This window comes from Pelophylax lessonae (genome assembly GCF_965119305.1).
Source record: "Pelophylax lessonae genome assembly, chromosome: 1".
Taxonomy (NCBI): domain Eukaryota; kingdom Metazoa; phylum Chordata; class Amphibia; order Anura; family Ranidae; genus Pelophylax; species Pelophylax lessonae.
Genome location: NC_138768.1, coordinates 306,209,885 through 306,232,598, shown reverse-complemented (window position 1 = coordinate 306,232,598; position 22,714 = coordinate 306,209,885). Strand labels below are relative to the sequence as shown.

The 22,714-nt window shown below is 43.0% G+C and overlaps 1 protein-coding gene across 1 annotated transcript in view; it reads right to left on the bottom strand.

Moving 5' to 3' along the window:
• Nucleotides 1-10,957: 10,957 nt before the first annotated feature.
• DDX54 (DEAD-box helicase 54) overlaps nt 10,958-22,714 on the bottom strand; it is a 51,881-nt gene continuing 40,124 nt past the window's right edge. The window contains exons 18-20 of the mRNA XM_082269251.1: nt 17,679-17,783; nt 11,973-12,067; nt 10,958-11,599 (exon numbers count right to left, since the gene is read on the bottom strand). Coding sequence (XP_082125377.1) covers nt 11,343-11,599; nt 11,973-12,067; nt 17,679-17,783 — 457 coding nt within the window. The 3' untranslated portion in view covers nt 10,958-11,342. The remainder of the gene's footprint in view (nt 11,600-11,972; nt 12,068-17,678; nt 17,784-22,714) is intronic.

Here is a 22,714-nt window from a genome sequence, read left to right as displayed (position 1 = left end):
TCCGTCAATGAACAAAAGAGAAACTATGTTTTTACTGAGTATATTTTTTTTGTGACTGTGTGGGGGCATTATGTACCCCTTACTTATTCACGATGGGGGCAATTTTTTTCCCCCCATGAAAGTGGAGTTACCCTTTAAATTTACCTGTCAGCTGTGAATTTATGGCTGCAGTCACTAATTGTTAGGACGCTGGCTCTCTGACAACCAGTAACCCTGAGCTGGAGCGAACATATTTTAGCAGTTTACTTTTATTTTTTTAACATAGGACAGTACCTACCGGTGCCAAGCAGGCAAGAGAATCTCTTTACATTTCACTGTGTGATGCTTACTAGCAGATTCAGAGATTTCTTGCTTTATCCTTCGTTCAAATCTCAGTTTGTAAGGAAGTAATAGAAGTCACATGACCATGGTATATTGAACCCTCTAAAAGTTATTTAGGGAATTTATTTTGCTATGTAATTATATTTTTGATTTCAGTGTGGGAAATGAAGACGGTTCTATATAAAAGTTGCTTTAATAGCACTTTAAAAAACAAAAAGTATCAAATTAGAAATTGAGTTAGGCCCCATTTATAGTAGCTTTGAGGTGCACACCCTAATGCAGGGCTCAAAATTTCAAGTCCTGAGCTACTAGCCAGGCCTTAAAGGTTACTCGCCACTACTTGCCCCACCTAACCCCTACCCTGCCCCGCCCCTAAATGCGCCCTCAAAAAATTATTTTATAAAATTACACTGTTAAATGTTTTTGCATGACTGCAGAAGTTGCACAAATTATTATTAATAACAACAGTGTGATTGTATGTGCGTTTTACCTGGATTTTAGGTGCACTTCTATTGAATTCTATTATGCATTTTCTGAAGCCGCAGCATGCAGGACTTTAAAGCGCTTTCATGAAAACGCACTTTGTAATAGAAATTCAATAGAAATGCACCTAAAATACAAAATCCAGGTAAAACGCACATACAATTACACTGGCCAAACCACAGTTCACCAGTTATTAGGTATAAGAGAGTGAATAGGGGGGGCTGGGGGGGTCTGGGTTGTAATAATATACGTTAATGAAGAGCAGAGTGAAGGGCTGTAGAGAAAGTTCTAAGGCTGTATTTTGGGACAGGACAGGGTCAGCTAAATGGCTGCTTGGAATTCTCAGAGCTGGGACCAGAGGCTGCAGGACATACAGTACAGATTTATGGAGAGGACAGCTGAAATATAGAAGTATATGAAGGGTTAATGTGAACAGAGGAGTACAAGAATCACTGCTGACTTACGATTGTGCAGGGAAGATAAAGACAAGTGCGAAGACAGACAAAGTGAAAGTAACCTGGCCAAGTAGAACAAACCAACAGGGGAGGGGAGCTTGGAAGGAGAGAAGTGATTAACGGCTGCAGGAGAGATAAGTGGCTGGAACGGAGGAGTCCAGAAATCATGCATTGTGCTGCTACAATAACAGGAGGGAGAATGACATTCACTCCTGTCAGGCAGGTGAAGGCAGAAGCTCCCAGTGCGTCCCCTCCCCCCCTCATCACAGATATGGACACTGCCCACCCCTGCACGTCCAGACAGTGTTTTGTTTCTTCCTCTCCTTGCTCGCATTCAATCATTTTTCACTCGCAAAATGCGAGCAGGCAAGTGAAAAATTTGAGGGCTGTCCTAATGCAATAGGCTGTGCACACCTATGTCTTGGAACTCTTTTCAGAGGGCTGGTAGAGAGGGCCGCCCGTGTGAACAAACCTATGAATTCCTGTGTCCTGAATTGGGCTCTAATAAATGGATTTTTGTAGAAATTACAAAAACATTTTTTTTTTTCAAGTTTTGGAGAGTTGTGAGGAGTTAGCGCCCCTATCAGTTTTTTCCAGTGAGGACATTTGTTTTTCTGGTGATAACTGAAAACATTTCCACTCACACATTCTGTTGTACCCTCAGGACTAGAAGGAAAATCTCCCTAATGGAACACAGATGGGGGGAAAGCAAATGGACAAGGGTTTTAATCACTCTATACTATATCCAAAAAGTTTTGGCTTTAGACAAAGTTTTAAGTTTAAAATTGAAGGTATCTACACTTCCGAAAGGCTGCCTATATTTGACATCCTGTTGATTTATGTGGTTTTCCCGCAAATGATTTAGCATATGCACAGTGCATCCGGAAAGTATTCACAGCGCTTCACTTTATCCACATTTTATTATGTTATTCCAAAATGGATTAGAGTCCATTCAGACTAGCGCGACTTGGTCGCCTGACAAGTCACGGTCGGTCGCTCGCCATTGAGTAGTACAGGACCCGTTCTAATAGGAGCGACACAAGTTGCTCCGACTTAGAAAAAGGGTCATGTACTACTTTGGGGCGACCTGGAGGCGACTTTCATTGACTTCAATTATATTAAGTCCGTGCAAGTCGCGCCAAAGTCGCTGTGCACCGCGACTTCACAGGTCGCCCTACAAAGTCGTGTCGCGCCAGTCTGAATGGGCTGTTAAATTTATTATTTTACTCATTATTCTACAAACAATACTCCATAATGACAACGTGAAAGAAGTTCGTTTGAAATGCTTGCAAATTTATTAAAAAAAAAAAAAATTAAATGTGTGTATATATATATATATATATATATATATATATATATATCTCACACGTACATATGTATTCATAGCCTTTGCTCAATACTTTGTTGAAGCACCTTTGGCACCAATTACAGCCTCAAGTCTTTTTGAGTATGAGGCTATACGCTTGGCACACCTATTCTTTGGGCAGTTTCTCCCATTCTTCTTTGCAGGACCTCTCAAGCTCCATCAGGTTGGATGGGAAGCATCGGTGCACAGCCATTTTCAGATCTCTCCAGAGATGTTCAAGTCTGGGCTCTGGCTGGGCAGCTCAAGGACATTCACAGAGTTTACCTCGTAGCCACTCCTTTGTTATTATGGCTGTGCTTAGGGTCGTTGTCCTGTTGGGAAACCAACCTTCGCCCCAGTCTGAGGTCCAGAGCACTCTGGAGCAGGTTTTTATCAAGGATGTCTCTGTACATTTCTGCATTCATCTTTCCCACGATCCTGACCAATCTCCCAGTTCCTGTCACTGAAAAACATCCCCACAGCATGATGCTGCCACCACTATGCTTCATGGTAGAGATGGCATTGGTCAGGTGATGAGCGGTGCCTGGTTTCCTCCAGAGATTAAACTTGCCATTATGATCAGAGAGTTCAATCTTTGTTTTATCAGACCAGAGAATTTTGTTTCTCATGGTCAGAGTCCTTCAGGTGCTTTTTGGCAAACTCCAGGCAGGCTGCGATATGCCTTTTTACTGAGGAGTAACTTCGGTCTGGCCACTCCACCATTCAGGCCGGATTGGTGGAGTGCTGCAGAGATGGTTGTTCTTCTGGAAGGTTGTCCTCTCTTCACAGTGACATGCTGGAGCTCTGTCAGAGTGACCATTGGGTTCTTGGTCACCTCCCTGACTAAGGCCTTTCTCCCCTGATCACTCAGTTTGGCTGGGCAGTGCGCTCTAGGAAGAGTCCTAGTGGTTCCAAAACTTCTTCCATTTACTGATGGAGGCCACTGTGGTCGTTGGGACCTTCAATGCTGCAGAAGTTTTTCTGTACCCTTCCCCAGATCTGTGCCTCAGAGGTCTACAGACAATTCCTTGGACTTCATGGCTTGGTTTGTGCTCTGACACGTACTGTTAACTGTGGGCCCTTATATAGACAGGTGTGTGCCTTTCCAAATCAAGTCCAATCAACAAAATTTACTACGGGGTACCCAATCAAATTGTAGAAACATCTCAAGGAGGATCAGTGGAAAAAGGATGCACCTGAGCTCAATTTTGAGTGTCACGGCAAAGGCAGTGAATACTTTGGCTGGCCATACATTATACAATTTTCTTTAGATTTACCTTCAACTATGTAGTACAAAAGCCTGCCTAATAGGATACAATTGAAAGTTGTTTAGATTTGACCTCATATTATATGGTTTTTGGTAAATATTACAGAAAATTGTACAGGAAAATTGAACATGTATGGCCAGCCTTACATACATGGGATTTTTTTGTTTTTTTATTTTTATTAAATTTGCAAAAATTTCAAACAAACTTTGGTAATTATGGGGTATTATTTGTAGAATTTTTAGGGAAATACATTTAGGCTCGGTTCACACTGGGGCAGCACAACTCTGTACTACTTCAGGGCGACTTGTGCATTCCCATGCACCACGACTTCGGAGCGACTTGCATGGACTTAACATAATGGAAGTCTATGCAAGTCACCCCGAGGTCGCCCCGAAGTAGTACAGGACCCTTTTTCTAAGTCGGAGCGACTTGTGTCGCTCCTATTAGAACGGGTCCTGTAGCAGTCAATGAACCACGAGGGAGCGCGACTTGTCAGGCTGACAAGTTGCGCTACTGTGAATCGAGTCTTAGGGCTCTTTCACACGGTCCGCCTGCGTAGGCGGATCCGTGTTGCTCAGCGGGGATCGATCCGCGATCCCCGCTGAGCCGGCGGATGACAGCTCCGTCTCCGCTTGCAGAGCGGAGAGGGAGGTGTCTCAGCCCCTGCTGCCCTCTATGGGGGATCGGATGAGAGCGGACCGCCTGTCCGCTCTCATCAGATCCGATTACTGAACGGATGGAAAAATAGGGTTTCCATCCGTCCAGATTTCACGGACAGGATCGGATGCGGATGGCAGCAGGTGTCAGCGGAGGTGTCTCCGCTGACATCCGCTGCCCCATAGAGCTGCATGGAGGATCCGATCAGATCCGCCTAAAAAACTGACAGGCGGATCTGATCGGATCGCCCGTGTGAAAGAGCCCTTAATCTATTCTGGAATAGGGCTGTAATATAACAAAATGTGAAAAAAGCGAAGCGCTATGAAAAGTTTCCCAGATGCACTTTATTAAAAATATTTACATTTGCTGTCAACTTTGAGAAAACCACACTAATATATATATATATATATATATCATATAAATCATGGGTGTCCAACCTTTTGGCTTCTCTGGGCCACATTGAGTGTAGAGAAATTTTCTCGGGCCGCATATAAAATATATACTATAGTTAAGGTATAAAAGTAAAAAAATGCCGCCGCGCCCTTCCCACGCCACAGCGGCCCCGCACTAACACAACTAGAGGATGATCAAATGAAATGTAATCAGTATACAGATGTTTACTTCTTTTAAATGATAATAAAAGGAACATTCTAACCACCATGACCACCTCAGTGATTTCAAGTGGTCATGGTGGTAGGAGTCAGAAACACTGCACATGCTCCCCTCCCCCCCCCCCCCCAACCCTCTCTGAGACAGCCTTTGCCTACTGTTAGTTGGAAGCTGCTGTGGCCGTGCCCCCGACCTGATTTCCTTCCTCCCCAGCAAAAATTGTCAGGGGGCAGTGGGCCGCATTGGCTGAGGTTCCGGGCCGCAGGTTGGACATGCCTGATATAGATGTATTAAACTACTCCAATAGAGACCTTAATCCTCATGAAGATATAGGGATATATTGTAAGCGAGAGCACAGTCTCTTAATAACACCAATGGGATGGATGTCCGTTCACCACGAAGTGTAATGGTCAGGTCATGCACCTCCACCACACCTTGTGCACCCCACCCTTGGCATTGCTCACTCACTGACTTATTTCTTGTACTGTGCCTTTAATTAGTAATCTGACACCACTCCACTTCAATCTCCAAATGATATACCAACTACCCTCACTCCTCTGCCTGTATAGCTCCTCAGATGTGTAATAAACATCCCAGTTGGAGATAGAACCATGTAATGATAAAGAAAAGGGGAGTACTCATAGGGCAGTATTGTAAAAACAGGAAATGCTCTTTATTCCAAAACAACCCTTTTCCCATCTCCCATTACACTTACAGTGTTCACAAAAAAGTGCACAGTCTTCCTCCAGGAGGAATAAGATCTCTATCGGAGTAGTTTAATACATCTATATGATTTTGTATTTGTTTCTTTAACCACTTAAGCCCCGGAGGATTTTCCTGCTAAAAGACCAGGGGGTATTTTGCGATTCGGCGCTGCGTGACTTTAACCACTTAAGCCCCGGAGGATTTTCCTGCTAAACGACCAGGGGGTATTTTGCGATTCGGCGCTGCGTGACTTTAACCACTTAAGCCCCGGAGGATTTTCCTGCTAAACGACCAGGGGGTATTTTGCGATTCGGCACTGCGTGACTTTAACAGACAATTGCGCGGTCGTGCGACGCTGTATCTAAACGAATTTGGCGTCCTTTTTTTCCCACAAACAGAGCTTTCTTTTGGTGGTATTTGATCACCCGTGCGATTTTTACTTTTTGCGCTATAAACAAAAAAAGAGCGTACATTTTGCAAAAATAACAATATTTTTCACATTTTTTTATATGAAATTCCCCCCCAAAAAAATTTAAAAATCAAAATTTTTTAAAATTTTCAGCCAATTTGTTTTATGCTACCTATGTTTGGTAAAAAAAAAAAAAAAAATCGCAAAAAGCGTATTTTGATTGGTTTGCGCAAAAGTTATCGCGTTTACTAACAAAGGGAAAGATTTCTGTCATTTTTGGTGTTTTTTTTTTTTTAACGTGTAATGGCGGCCATCTGCGTTTTTTTTTGCGGTACTGCGACATTGGGGCGGACAGATCGGACCCTTGACTGACATTTTTGACACTTTTGGGGTTACCAGTGACATTTCTACAGTAATCAGTGCTATATATATGCACTGTTACTGTAAAAATACACTGGTAGTGAAGGGGTTAACTTTATTTGGGAGGGAGGGGCGGTGTGTGTCCCTAGGGGCGTGCTTTCTACTGTGATTGGCTGTGGCTTGAGCTGTAAGGACACTGATCAACGGATCTACATAGTAGATCCATGTGATCAGTGTTTTTACAGCGAGGAGAATGACAGGTGGCTTGTTTACACAAGCTGCCTGACATTCTCCCTCTCCCCCGCCGATCGCCGAGTGACCGGCGGACATCGGGTCCGCTGGTCACACGCGCGGGGGGGGTCCGTGACCGCGCGGGCTCGCTCCCCATACCCTCCCTCCCAGGCTAGTGACGTTAATTAACGTCACTCTGCCTGGCAGGGGCTGACCGCCGCAGTAAATCTACTTGCGGCGGTCGGCAAGCGGTTAAGGCAGCAGCTGTATCGTATTGAATGTTTTGATACATGTGCATGATTTATGAGCAATCATTTAAGGGCTCTTTCACACGGTCCGCCTCCGTAGGCGGATCCGTGCTGCTCAGCAGGGATCGATCCGCGATCTCCGCTGAGCCGGCGGATGACAGCTCCGTCTCCGCTTGCAGAGCGGAGAGGGAGGTGTCTCAGCACCCGCTGCCCTCTATGGGGGATCGGATGAGAGCGGACCGCTTGTCCGCTCTCATCCGATCCGATTACTGAACGGATGGAAAAATAGGGTTTCCATCCGTCCAGATTTCACGCACAGGATCGGATGCGGATGGCAGCGGGTGTCAGCGGAGGTATCTCCGCTGACATCCGCTGCCCCATAGAGCTGCATGGAGGATCCGATCAGATCCGCCTAAAAAACTGACAGGCGGATCTGATCGGATCGCCCGCGTGAAAGAGCCCTTAGTGATTTTATTTTTATATTCCACCAAGCGCTGGGTGATTGCGATACAGTTTTGACACTATTGGATTCTCAGTCCTTTTGAGATATACATGTATATGTTTGTTATGTGTTCCCATTCACACATCATACCTAAAAATCCCCGTCAGTACACAATAGCTCAGCGGGGGAGATCACTGTACTAACATCGCTTGTGTTAGTACAGCGATCAGTCAGTTTCCTTTTCGTTAAGCCAGCTGGGTTAAACGAAAAAAAAAAAAAAAAATCACTCCGTGTGTATCCAGCATTAGTTTGGGCAAACACGGCTCCCTAGCCCCCTCATAAACAAAATGATTTTTCAGTGCTGCATCTTAAAAGCTGCATTTTTTAAAAGTTATGCTATGTGAATGGGAACTTGCAATAAAATATAAAGTAGGCGTTATCCCAGTTTGACTGAAAATGTGGAAATACATTTCAAAGAAAGTAAATATGCTAGAGCACGTGTCAAGGCCCTCAGGGAGAATCCGGCCCGTCGGGCCATTTTATGTGGTCTTGGCAACCAGGGCCTTTTATCAGCCAGAACTTTGTCTCTCACCCTTGGCTCACCACTTTCACTTGTAAGCACTTGTAAGCACAGAAGCCTTTTCAATGGCTCTCTCAGATCTCGGGGATCGGGAATGCACTGTGATCGCAATCTATGCCTAGGTGCACAGATGCCAACCAATGATCTCCCTGCAAGTGAAATAGGCAGAGCCACCTACACTGCTGGGAGGTACTAGAGTCGGGCCGGGTAGGTGAGATGCAAGGAAGGGGATAGATTAGGGCTGTAGAGATGTGCAGAGGTGGGGTATGGGGGAGAGAGGTGCAGAGGTATGAGCTGAGAAGTGGTGGAAGTCAGATATGGACAGCCTGTGAAAGAGCTGAACCCTGCACTGTGCAGAACACACTCTTCAACCCAGCACTCTGTACACAGCACACTCCTGAACTTGCCACTCTGTCCATAGCACATTCCTGAACCCTGCGTTCTGTACATAGCACATCCCTGAACTCCAAATATAATGCACTCCAAGTATTTATTGCCCCTTTAAAATCCTCCCACAGTTAGTGAAATTTGGCCACACCCACTGTTCAATGCAGTTTGGGGGGGGGGGGGGGGGATTTGAGTTCCTACACCTATTCTCTGTGAAAAAAAAAATGTATATAGTCTTGCAGATACAGCCACCTCTTTGAGAGCAACCACAATGCTGATGTGGCCCATGATGAAATTGAGTTTGACACCCGTGTGCTAGAGTAAAGGTTAGCATATGACTGTTATGGTAAAGAAGGCACCACTTCACAAAAAACACTGGGAAATATAGCATATACTTGTTAGACCCTAATGCACACTGGACCTTTTTTCCTGCTGCTGCTAGGGGCGTTTAAAGTTTTTTTTCCTGCATGCTAGCCCATGTACACATAAGTTCCAGGGGTGTGTGCAAGCAATCCGGTGGAATGCTTTCACCTGACAGGCAGGAGTTCGCCTATCAGTTTCACACACAATCCAGGTGGCTGCAGCCACCGGATTGTGTGTGAAACACCCCACTGTCAGGTACGTAGGACATACAGGCCTGGCAACGAAAGGGTTAAAGCCCACCTGCTTGAAGCACCTAAATGCATTAACCACTTACCGCAAAGTGGCGTAGGGCTACGTCGGCTGACTTTGCAGTGTTATACCAGGGTGATGCCTCTAGCTAGACGGTACCGTTGTTTAGAGCCGGCGGTCGGCTTTCTGGCGGTAACGACTGATGCGGCTCGGGAGCCGCTCAATTGTTCCCCCGGCGAACGGGAGGGGACGCGGATTCGATCGGGTCTCCGATGACGTAACCCGGAGGCGGCGTCCATGACGTCACGTCCGGGTTACTCTGCTGCTAAAGGCGGCAAATTTAAAAAACGAGCGTACTCAAAAATGCCGTTTGCGGAGTTTTGAATACATGGAAGTGTAGTGGAGGGGTCGAGGGTCTTTTAGACCCTCGATCCCTCCATAAAGAGTACCTGTCACTGCATATTACTGTCACAAGGGATGTTTACATTGCTTGTGACAGCAATAAAATTGATCAGATTTTTTTTTTTTTTTTTTTTAAAAAACCTGTGATAAAAGTAAAAAAAATAAAATAAATAGGGAAAAAAAAAAAATGTTAGCCGCCCCCGTCGCCGTTAGCTCGCGCATGAAAGAAAATGCATATGGAAGTTGAGCCGCAAATTAAATCGCTGTTCAAACCACACATGTGAGGTATCGCCGCAATCGCCAGAGAGTGAGCAATAATTTAAAAAAAGAGCTACACTCTAACTCTAAACTAGTAACCGTTAAAAAAAACTTTAAAGCGTCGCCTATTGAGATTTCTATTGACCGTAGTTTGTCGCCATCCCACAGGTGTGCGCAATTTTAAATTAAATTAAATTTTAAACCGTAACATGTTAGGTATCCATTTACTCGGCGTGACATCATCTTTCACAATATACAAAAAATGGGCTAACTATACTGTTTAGTTTTTTTAAATGCAGTGAAATGTGATTTATCGTAATTTTTCAAAAAAAAATGGCATTTTAAAGACCTCTGCGCAAATACCGCGTGACAAAAAATATTGCAATGACCACCATTTTATTCTCCAGAGTCTTTGCTAAATATATATATATATATATATATATATATATATATATATATATATAATGTTTGGGGGTTCTAAGTAGTTTTCTAGGAAAAAATACTGATTTTAACTTGTCCGAAATAGGCCTGGGGCTTAAGTGGTTAAACAAGTTTACAATCAAGTGTTTTTTTCTGCGAGGAAGAAAGGAGTCTAGGAGAGTTAGAAAAACGTCCAGTGTGCATGAGGCCTTAAAGTAGATGGTATTGACTAGTCCTGACATATCCAAATTTGAAGTTTATCCCTTTAGAAAGGACATGAGCAGAGCCATGCAAATCATGCCTTTTCTCCATTGCACCAACTGAATTCAGATCTGCAAATTTACAGTAAAAATACAGTGTAATAGAGAGGAACTCCTTTCAAATAGCTTATAGCGGTTTCAGAATTGTTATCCATCATGACTGCAATGTATGGAAGCCATGCTTTCTTTGGCTTTGGGCTTGGAGAGCAATGAGTAAAAACACAGTCAGGTTAAGGTAGGCCAAAAAGGGGAAAAAATCCATCCACTGTAAACAATGAGTCTATTTACAAACACAAGACATTTTTATGTAACCGCTTACATAAAAAGAAATATATTTTAAATTTTTCTTTTTCAAGTGATGGTTTAGAAGCTTATACGTATTCTATCAATTGTATAATTTGTATAATTTGATAAACTCACACTATGGAAAAGTAAACAGTAATCCCAGCATGTTATAGTGGTAAAACAATTTGGAAATTTCAGATTAAACATAACAAAAACTCTGAAAATATAGCCAATGTGTTTAATAAGGTTTAGAAACCACTAACAATAGCCATGTGTTCTCATGTTTGCCATGTTTTGCTGTCCAGATGTAGAAGTATCTGCAATGCAGTCCTGGGTGTTTGCCCTCCTTCGCTCAGTGGACACAAAATAATGAAGACTGCTTTTATCCAAAAAATCAATAAATCTTACTCTGAAGATAAATTTGCCGAGCTTCTGCCTATTTGAGCAAAGTTGAAACTGTTCAATCCTCGAATCAGGAACCCATTAAATGCCTGTCCAATACAGACCAATGTAGTGTTCCTTTGCACAACAAGTAGGTTTATTCCAAATGAGCCATGTGGTGTTCTAAATAACACTGCAAGTGCTTATCCACCTGCTTGGAAGTGTCAAGATCTTTTCTTCATCTTTCCTTTCTTAAATCCATTGCTCTTCCCTCTGCCAAACGCAGTTTTCCTCATATCCTGCACTCTCTGCTTTGTTTTATTTTTCAGCTTTTTCATTCCACCGCTTTGTAAGAAACGCTGCTTATCCTGTAATCTTCTCTGCTTGAGAATCTGCTGTTTGGTGCGCAGCTCAGAGCGGATCTTGCCACGGGGGCCTGTTGCCTCTGTGCGGGGCAAGCTTCGAGAGCCACCACGTCCACCTGTTGACAATGCACAAAGGTTAAATAATAATGTGTAATTATATATATATATATATAAAATTTTACACTTGGCTTCCAAATGACTCTACAAACGTGAAGACAATTTGTAAGGTAGCAAAACGTGGCAATGGCAATTAAAGTATCCATCCAAAAGACTTAAAATTTTATATCCATTTGATCTAATAGAAGGTGTTAAGTAAAGGCTGCAAGTCAGGACACATTGTTCTGCAGTAGCCAGCACGGTAAAACAAACACAATACCTAAAAGAAAAGCTAGCTTTCGTATATATTTTTGTAATATTTTCATTTTCCGTTCGGTATAATGAAATCTACTCGAATATATACCTAAATGTCTACTACTGCTGAACACTTACCTCTTCCCTTCTTATGTGTTCTTCCTGTCTGTATCCCTTCATCTTCCTCAGAGTCCTGGTCATCAATCTTGTACTTTTTCTTCCAGTCCTCATATCTACAAATTGTAAAGGACTAAAAGCACACTCATTTGCAGACTTTATAACCTTGTTACACACAATTTGAAGTACAGACACTGAGAATACTGCCATTACAAAATATCTTGAAGATGCAAGTCTATACTTGATATAAATGGTATTATTGCACATGCGTTGTGGTTCTTCAACTGAAGTAAAAACTCTCCATAGGATTGAATGCAGATACACTTAAAGCAAGCATCTCTATTTTTTTGCAAGTGCTACACACAAACAATACTGCACAGCAGTAAAAAAAAAAAAAAAAAAAAAAAAAAAAGGATTTTTGACTTACCGGTAAAATCTATTTCCTAGAGTACAGTACAAGACAGGTTTTGTTAAATCATTTTGACTAGGTTAAATGCAAGTACGTTTAGGTGATTGGACAATGGCAGAAAAGAAGGCTGCAGGGACATCCCCCTTACCACTCACAGCTAGCCTCAGTTTTGTAGCAATTAGTAGGAAGATCATAAACAGCAGAGGTGAGGTTCCTGCGTCCTGTACAGTACTAAAGAAAACTGATTTTACATACAAGTCAAAAATAATAAATTTTCCTGGTGCTATAGTTCAGGACAAAGGCTTCATAAAATTATGCCAGAGACATCCAAAACCAGTACAACTGAGGGTTGGGCAACACAGCAAACAACAAAAAACAGGCGCATATAATAAACAGATAAAGAAAAAAGGCTAAAAAGTATTCGAGCAGCTTAGAACACCTTATGCCCAAACCTGGCATCAGAGAAGGTTTGAGCATCCACCTGACAGAACTTACCCACATGTGAACAGAAGCCCAGGCGGCAGTCTACGCAAATTTGAGAAACCCACCCTATCTTTCAGACTATAGGTTATAATGAAAACTTTGTCTGATTCACCTAGCAATGGTGAAGTGAGAGGCAGGGAGGCCCTTGTAAGGACCTTCAGGAAGCACCAAAATGGGAATCTATTTATGTAAAAGCGGAAGCTGGGACATAAATTCTCACAGTGCACACAACATCCAGATAAAAAAGAGAAGTTTCCCTATGATGTTGCAGAGATAAACATATGAAAAGGAATATCCTAATTAGGATGGAATGCATAGACAATGTTTCTTCAGGAAGGAGTCCTTGTGCCTCAAAACAAACTTGTCTTTGTGCCATACCAAGACAGGCTTCTTATGGGATAAGATCACCAACTCAGACTCTCCTTTCCATAGTGATAGCCACCAGAAAGGCAACCTTACTGGAAAAGTCAGACAGGGAAATATCCCTGATAAGTTCAATGGGAAGATGGAGTGAATTTTGGCATAAGGTACCCCCTTGAAGGGGGCAAACCTGAGACCCAAGACCTTCAAGCAAGCAGACATTTTGTTTATTAATTAGGAGGTACAGTTTTAGTGCCGTCAATGTACGCAGCACATACACACATATATATTTATTTACACATTCACATCAGTCCCTGCCCACAAGGGGCTTACAATCTAAGGTTCCTAACTCACATTCATACATACACATACTAGAGCCAATTTTAACAAGAGCCAATTAGCCTACCAGCAGGTCATTGGAGTGTTGGAGGAAACCAGAGTACTCAGAGCAAACCCATGTAGGTACGGGGTGAAAACATGCAAGCTCTAGGCAGGTAGTGCTGTGGTTGGGATTCGAACCGAAGATCCAGAAGACCCAGGTTCTGGAGAAGGTCATGTCCAGAATCAGACCCAGATACTCCAGTTTTGGATCTAGATGTATCTAGCAATGAAATCTCGAGGTTGAGAATCCAACCAAAGTTCTACCAAGCCTGCACAGTCTGTTGGCTGAAAGGGAGGACTAGTGCTTTAACAGGAAAAGTGACAAACTGGTAATTCTGATTGCCCACTGCAAAATGCAGACAGTGTTGATAAGATAAGATGGAAATACAGGAATGTGCAGATAGGCATTCTGGATGTCTAAAAAGGCAATAACTGACCTAGCATTTTTCACGCAAAAGTTAAGAACATGTAGGAACAAGTTAAGTGTCTCCAGATCCAGAATGGGCTAAACTCCCCATTCATTTTGGGAACTGTAAAGAGGTTCAGGTAGAAAGCTTTCTCCTGTTGGTACAGGAGTAATGACCCCTTGCTCCAAGAGTTGCTGAAGAGCAGCAGCAGATCTGCCCACTGTGATTGGGAGGGAGAGAAGTGGAGGAAGTAGAGTGCCATTTAAGTTCCAATTTTGTTACATGTACAGAGCATGCGAGGATTGTTCGCTACTCTGTCAAGTGATCATTTATTTTTTGCGCTCTTCAAAAATTTTATCAAACACAATAAAAACAGAAGAAGACCGAAAGGGATCAAAAGGAACCCTTCTTAAACTAAGGATTGGACCTACTGGAAGAGCTGCAAGCTTTTCCAAGCTTCAATTATGTGTTCAGGGTAACCGCTCAGGGCCTTTTTTGCAAGGGAGTTCTGCTGACTAGCATTTGTGCCAGAGAATCCTGCGCATATATACAAAGAGTAGGCTCATCATGGAAATTGGACTCGTGCAGTATCATAAGCCTGAAAGCAAAAGGAACCAGCTGACTAGAGATAGAGGGATCCACAAGAAAGGAGTTGGCGTTCCGGGCCATCTGTTAGTCCAGACAGCAATGGTATGACAGAACGTCATTGACATAACCGTGGGGGTAAGCATTGTAAACAAATAATTTACCCCTGAGGACACACACTTCAATTATCCCATAGACGATTCCTTGGGCCCCCAGGCCTTTCAACCGGTCTCCTTGCTAAATTAACCTCTTGGGGAAAATCCTAAGCACCGGTTTCAACAAGTATTTGCGTTGCTTGATCTATAGGGCTCAAGTTGGCTTAGTGCCAGGACACCAGGTAGGTGATAATTTACTTAATCACCACAGGATCCCAGGAATCCCTCGCTCACTTGATGTTTTTTTAAAGCATTCAATTCTCTTTTCTGGGATACCTTGCATTATGTGGTGGAATGCTGGGGCTCTAGGGAAATCAATCCACACATGGCTTTTTACTCCTCTCCCTCAGAAACCATCAAATACGCAGGGTGCTTTGCTACCCCCTTCCCAATATTTCAGGGCACAAGACAAGGGCGCCCCTGTCCTTTTTATTGCGACATTCAAACCCCTGGCTACCCCCTCCTATTCCACCCTCTTCACGACCAACTATTATTCACTTCTGCAATCTATCAACTCTCTCATGGAATCTTGGCTATTTCCAAACTTTCATGGATTAGTCGCAATCATGAGGTTAAGATGACCGTCATGCCTAAAATTCTATATTATAAATATATATATTTTTTTTTTTCCCGGATCCTACCAGTACGGGTTCCCTCCTTTTATTTGCGCCTTCTTCAGAACAGGATTCTTTCCTTTATATGGGCCTACAAACACCCCAGAGTCTCTCGCCCCACACTGTATACCCATTGACTACAGGGAGGGCTTGGATTCCCCAACATAACGAAATATTACCAGGCTGAGCAAATTTTGAAACTCACCATGCTTTACGCAACTTTTGATAGCCCCCTAATGACACATAGCTTGAGATTCTGGGACTCGCTCAGTTACTTGGGCAATCTCATGTCCCATTTTCTTCCCCTTCTCCCACTCTTGAACAACCCCCTTTTCTAGCTGGGTTTTAACTACTGAGGGCATTCTCGTGGTGGCCAGCCCACAGATTTTCACAAGTCTGTCACTTTGTCATGTCCCATACCTTTCCCTTCCGGCCTGTGATCCAGCAGACCCATGAAGCACCCCCTTGGAATTCTTCCGTTATGCTTAGCTTCGCCATTGGATAACCTCTCTTGGGTGCAAGTCTTATCTATTCCAGAAAACGTTTGTTAAAAATACTTGCCTGCACTCCCCCGCTCCCCGGGAACCATCTCTGCAATCTATTCTTCCTTAAATGCTGTAGGCACCCCTACATCCTCTTCTTATATGTCCAGATGGGAATGAGATTTAGCATCCCCCCATCGTCCCTGAGGACTGAGCAACACCCGGTTAATTATAGCAAAATACTCCTTCAACGCTCACTTTGGAGGCAGTATACAAAGGTCCTTCTCTGCTGGTATTGGGTTCCAGGCTGAATGCTTTAGGGGCTGTGGTCCATATATGGTGGTCTTGCCCTTGCCTTGTGGAGTTTTGGTTGAGGCTCTTTGGGCTCTTGTCCACTCTGTTTCATATACCCATCTGTAAAGATGCTAAAAACTTGCTCTCCTGGACTGCCCAATTCCAGGTCTATTTTCTTACCAACAAAAACTGGCCCCCTACCTATTTATAGCTGCAAAACACGCAATAGCCATTATCTGGAAAAAGCCCTCCGTTACGTTTGCAGGTACTTTGAGGTGAAGAGCATTCTGACCACCCTAGTCGTTATCGAAAAGAGGATGAGCATTCTACATGATTCCCACTCCAAGTTCCCTTAAGGTGTAGGCTCCTTTGTGGTGTTTTGCTTTTCCAACCCCGCATCTGACCAGTTTGTGTAACCCCTGCTAATTATACCGGTTCTCGAACCTTAGGAACACGGTCTGCTCCTTTTCCCCTCCCATCTCCTGCCATTCGCCCCCTCCTTGTTTTTTTCCCTATCTGGTCTGGCTCATCCAAACATTCTGCCCCTCTATCCTGTTTCTGAGTCCCAGGAGCACCCAGTACAGACTCTCCAGCACACACCATGTGGTCATTTTGTTGTTGAATAGTTCTTTGAAACTGTTGTAATACATATTTCTATATTCACCAAGTGCCTTTCCTTGTGTCTCCCCTGCGCAGGAGTTTTGCCAACTTTGCTTTTATACTATTCTTAATAAAAATCATTGTACCAGAAACAAATAGTTTACTGGAGAACGTTTATTTTGTTGTACTCCATGTGTTAAGCTAAAGTGCTTAAAGTATAACTAAAGGCAAAACATGTTTCTTAATATTGGATAGAATGCAGAAGGACTAAAACGTGTGTCAGTTTTTATTGTCGTCTATGCCCCCAGTTAGGGAAATTCCGCCTGTTTGTCCTGTTTACCATTATCATTGAAAGTAAAAGTATATAAAATCCCACATTTTGGGTTGTCCCCAGAAAGGTAATAGGGAGGAAATCTTCCAATGGGGACACTAGCTCTGGTGTCCTGGGGGTCCCCAGGAAATTCACTTAATTTGCATGGATTTCCTCTCACTTCCTGTTTTTCGCAAAGAGACAAGAAGTGAAGGGAAATCTCCACAATGGGACACAGATGGCATCCTTGAACTTAGGAGAAATGTCTAACAGGTGCATCATCCTAAACTGATGCCTCAAAAGGTGGGATGTTCTCATCAGTTGACACCTCCTTCTCTTGCGCTGTGTCTGGCTAAAGGGCAGAGTCAAAGAGATGCAGGAGAGGACATAGCATGAGCCCTGTTGTCCAGTGGCTCAACAAGGCAAGAAATTCTGCCTATAAACTCAGACATTGGCAAGAAATTCCTCTATAGGAGGTAGGATGAGCTGACGGTCTAACCAAATTATCAGAAGAAAGTAGGCCGAAAGGAGGAAACCATGAGAGGTAGGGTTTTAAAAAATGCATAGAAATCTATCGAGTAGAGGAGATTCATCAAACCACAAACAATTTATTAACAACCCAACAAATAAGCCACAAAAAAGGATACTTGTTTGTCTTATAAGAGCTGCTGATAAGTCTCCCACTTTCTGTTCTTACTTTCCTTTTATCCTCATGTCCCCCGGCTCCCACAAACTTCTTTTTCTTTCGATCCCTAAATGGAAAGAAAGGGAATATATGTAAAACAAAGCCACAAAGTGACTTACTTCTAGGTTTTATTAATATTACTCAGGACTCATTCACACTGTACAATTAACACACACTATTTTTTAGTTCAACCCTGCTTTAGCAGAGTAGGAGAAGGCTATAACCCTCATCAGTTCTTATTGCTGCCTCGGTCGCAGATTTCCTCATCATTTCTGGTTTGTCAAAACCATTGTCAGCAAGACAGCAAGTAAGAATGAAGCCCTGGACAGCTGCAAAAACACAAACAGGAGTGTCAATCCTTCCCTTCTCTATACAAAACCAAACAAATTGGGTGGAAATACACTGGAAATTGTTTCAATTTTCTGATTAATCCTAGCATCATTATATTTAAATTAACCACTTGCCTACTGAGCATTTATACTCCCTGACCAGGACAAATTTCAGCTTTCGGTGCGCTCACACTTGGAGTGACAATTACGCAGTCATGCAACACTGTTCCATATGACATTTTTGTCCTTTTTTTCATAAAGGTAGAGCTTTCGTTTGGTTGTATTTAACCACCACTGCGGTTTTTATTTTTTGCACTTTAAATAGAAAAAAAAATGCATTTTTCTTTGTTTCTGTCCTAAAATTGTGCAAATTAGTAATTTTTCTTCATAATTTTTGGCCAAAAGTTATACTGCTACATACACTGCCTTGAAAAAGTATTTATACCCCTTGACATTTTTCACATTTTGTCATGTTACAACCAAAAACTTAAATGTATTATTGGGATTTTATGCGATAGACCAACACAAAGTGGCACATAATTGTGAAGTGGAAGGAAAATAATAAATGGTTTTCAAATTTTTCACAAAATATGTGAAAAGTTTGGCGTGCATTTGTATTCAGCCCCCGTGTGTCAATACTTCATAGAACCACCTTTCCCTGTAATTACAACTGGAAATCTTTTTGGGTACATCTAGGAGAGTGAAATTTTTGCCCATTCTTTTTTGCAAAATAGCTCAAGCTCTGTCATATTAGATGGGAGAGCGTCTGTGAACAGCAATTTTCAAGTCTTGCCACAGATTCTCAATTAGATTCTTGTCTCTGCTGAAGAAAAGCATCCCCACAACATGATGCTGCCACCACCATGTTTCACAATGGGAATAGTGTGTTTAGGGTGATGTGCAGTGTTCGTTTTCCGCCACACAGAGTTTTGCTTTTAGGCCAAAAAGCTAAATTCTGGTCTCATCTGACCAGAGCACCTTCTTCCAGGTTTGCTGTGTCCCCCACAAGGCTTCTTGCAAACTACAAACGGGACTTCTTATGGCTTTCTTTCAACAATGGCCTTCTTTTTGCCACTCTTCTATAAAGGCCAGATTTGTGGAGTGCACGACTAATAGCTGTCCTGCGGACAGATTCTCCCACCTGAGCTGTGGATCTCTGCAGGTCCTCCAGAGTTACCATGGGCCTCTTGGCTGCTTATTGAATAATGCTTTCCTTGCCCGGCCTGTCAGTTTAGATAAACGGCCATGTCTTGGTAGGTTTGCAGTTGTGCCATACTCTACATTTTCGGATAATGTATTGAACAGTGCTCCATGAGACATTTAAAGCTTGGAATATTTTTTTTATAACCTAACTCTGCTTTAAACTTCTCCACAACTTTATTCCTGATATGTCTGGTGTGTTCCTTGGCTTTCGTGATGCTGTTTGTTCACTAAGGTTCTCGAACAGCTGTATTTATACGGAGATTAAATAACCCACAGGTGGACTATTTACTAATTAGGTGACTTCTGAAGGCAATTGGTTCCACTAGATTTTAGTTAGGGGTATCAGAGTAGAGGGGGCTGAATACAAATGCATGCCACACTTTTCAGATATTTAGTTGTTAATCATTTTGAAAACCATTGATTGTTTTCCTTCCACTTCACAATTATGAGAGCCTACAAGCTATGGTAGCTATGGTGCCAATTATTAAAAATTGATCACACCTGATGTACTGACTGCCTATCATTTCTTGAGACACTAAGCCCCCGTTCACATCGGCATGATTTAACAGGTCAAATCTCAGCCTATTGCTGGCAACGGCACCGTCCCAAATCGGTGCGATGACAACTTTGCGGCACTGCACTGATTTCCAAAAGTAGTTCCTGCACTACTTCTGGCAACTTTAATAGACATCTGTGCATGAACCCGCAGAGATGTCTTTCAGGTCGCCCCTGAAGTCGGACTGAAATACAGCTTTGAAATCATGTGAGTTCAGATGAAGTCCTACAATTTCAAAGCCGTGTTCAATGTGAACAAGTGCTTAGGGCCACCGGTTCAGTATGTATGGCTGAATACGCATCGCACAGACATTGCATGTGATTCAAACCGCATTGCTGTGCAGATCACATGCGATAAAAAGTGCGTGTGCCCATTACACACTTCTCATGGCGCTTGCTACAAATACATATAATATAAACCAATTATAGCATAGTGGTTGATGCAACCTTATATTCAATAGATTTTAAAAACCCCCAAAAAAGTCATTCAAATGACAAAAGTGCATATATCTCCAAAAAGTTCATTCATGTGATATAGAGTGCTTAAATATGTATGTAGATGCAAATAAATATATATAACAATAGAAAGCGCTAGGTATAGTCCGTAAAAAAAGGTTGCAAAACTTGGGAATTAGATAGGCTTCTAGTGGGTATGTGAATAATGACGAAGAAACCCCCAAGGTGCCAGTGAGATAGGTGAATTGCCTACTCACCAGATGTAGTTGATCTTACTTGCTTTACAGCAATAAGATCAAAAAGGCTTGTGTGTTCACCATGACCAAGATTAGCGTCCCCGGGAGAGCGTTCCTGCTACTTCCTGGTTTCTCACTGTGCAGAGGTGCAGAGCGGGGATGGACCCAGTCCCACTCTCATCTATGGGAAATCTGGTGAAAAAACAGACCGCCTGTCCATTTTCCACCAATCCTATCCGATCTGCCAGATGGATGGAAAATAGGACCACCGTCTGTCTGAATTTTTCAGACAGGATCAGATAGTGGCGGATGTCAGCAGATATATCGCCACTGACAGCTGCCACTCACCAGGGAAGAGTGCAAGGTCCGATCAGGTCCGCCAGAAAAACTGACAAGCGGACCTGATCGAACAGCCCGTGTGAAAGGGCCCCAACAAGCCAGGACAAATACCCCACAAATTACCCCTTTTTGAAAAGTAGATATTCCAAGGTATTTAGTAAGAGGCATGAGGAGTTTTAAGTTGTAATTTTTCCCACAATTCTTTGCAAAAATAAGATTTTTGTAAGATCTTACGGTAAAATATTTTTCACTGAAGTTCATCAACAGACGCAGCCTGATCATCAGCTGAATGGGTTATGCTGCCCCCTGCAGGAGTAGTCTAGGCAGTACAAAAATTTTACATGTACACGCCCACGGGGCTGTCCTCGCAGGCATAAGCTAAACCCACCCACACTCAGCTCAGTAAACCAGTTTAGTTGCAAGCAGTGAAGAAAAAAAAAACATCCCCAAATAAGAGGGGCGGGTGCTGCGTCTGTCCATGAACTTCAGAGAAAAAGATTTTATGGTAAGATCTTACAAGAATCTTATTTTCCTTATCGTCTATCGATAGACGCAGCCTGATCATCAGCTGAATGGGTTATGCTGCCCCCTGCAGGAGTAGTCTAGGCAGTACAAAAATTTTACATGTACACGCCCACGGGGCTGTCCTCGCAGGCATAAGCTAAACCCACCCACACTCAGCTCAGTAAACCAGTTTAGTTGCAAGCAGTGAAGAAAAAAAAAACATCCCCAAATAAGAGGGGCGGGTGCTGCGTCTGTCCATGAACTTCAGAGAAAAAGATTTTATGGTAAGATCTTACAAGAATCTTATTTTCCTTATCGTCTATCGATAGACGCAGCCTGATCATCAGCTGAATGGGTTATGCTGCCCCCTGCAGGAGTAGTCTAGGCAGTACAAAAATGTTACATGTACACGCCCACGGGGCTGTCCTCGCAGGCATAACCTAAACCCACCCACACTCAGCTCAGTAAACCAGTTTAGTTGCAAGCAGTGAAGAAAAAAAAAACATCCCCAAATAAGAGGGGCGGGTGCTGCGTCTGTCCATGAACTTCAGAGAAAAAGATTTTATGGTAAGATCTTACAAGAATCTTATTTTCCTTATCGTCTATCGATAGACGCAGCCTGATCATCAGCTGAATGGGACATCCCAAAGCAGTGTAGGCATGAGGGGTGGGAAGAACGCAAAAGGAAAGTAATGTCAATTCCAAAAGGCTAAACTTAGCCAACCGGGTAACTTGAAGCTCAACCAAATAACAGGAGCTCACCCAGGTAAAGACCCCTAAGAGAAACAAAAAACATTCTCTTACGAAACAGCAGCCTGCAAAACCGGCCAAAAGAGGCATCCGAAGATGCCAACAAATCTACCTTGTAGAATTTAGTAAAAGTATGCACAGACGACCAAGTCGCTGCCTTACAAACCTGTACAAAACAGAGGCCAGATGGCGAAGAGCCCAAGAGGCACTCAGCACTCTAGTAGAATGGGCCTTCAAAGGGAAAAGGAGGAACCTGACCCTTTATGGAATAAGGCTGAACAACCGCCTGCCTGAGCCATCTTGATATGGTCGCAGCAGACGCAGCCAAACCTTTGCGAGGGCCTACCGTAAGAACAAAGTGTCCAATTTTCTAAAGGACTTGGTGACCGTCAGATAAACTCTTATCACCCGGACCACATCCAGGGAATGGAAGGCAATTTCCTTGGGATGCTTAGGCCATAAGGAAGGCAACATGATGTCTTCATTAAGGTGAAAAACCGATACCACCTTAGGGAGACAAGACTGATTAGGTCGGAGGACCACTTTATCCCCGTGGACCACCAAATAAGGCGAACAACAGGACAGCGCCATCAACTCAGAGACTCTGAAAGCAGAAGTAATAGCCA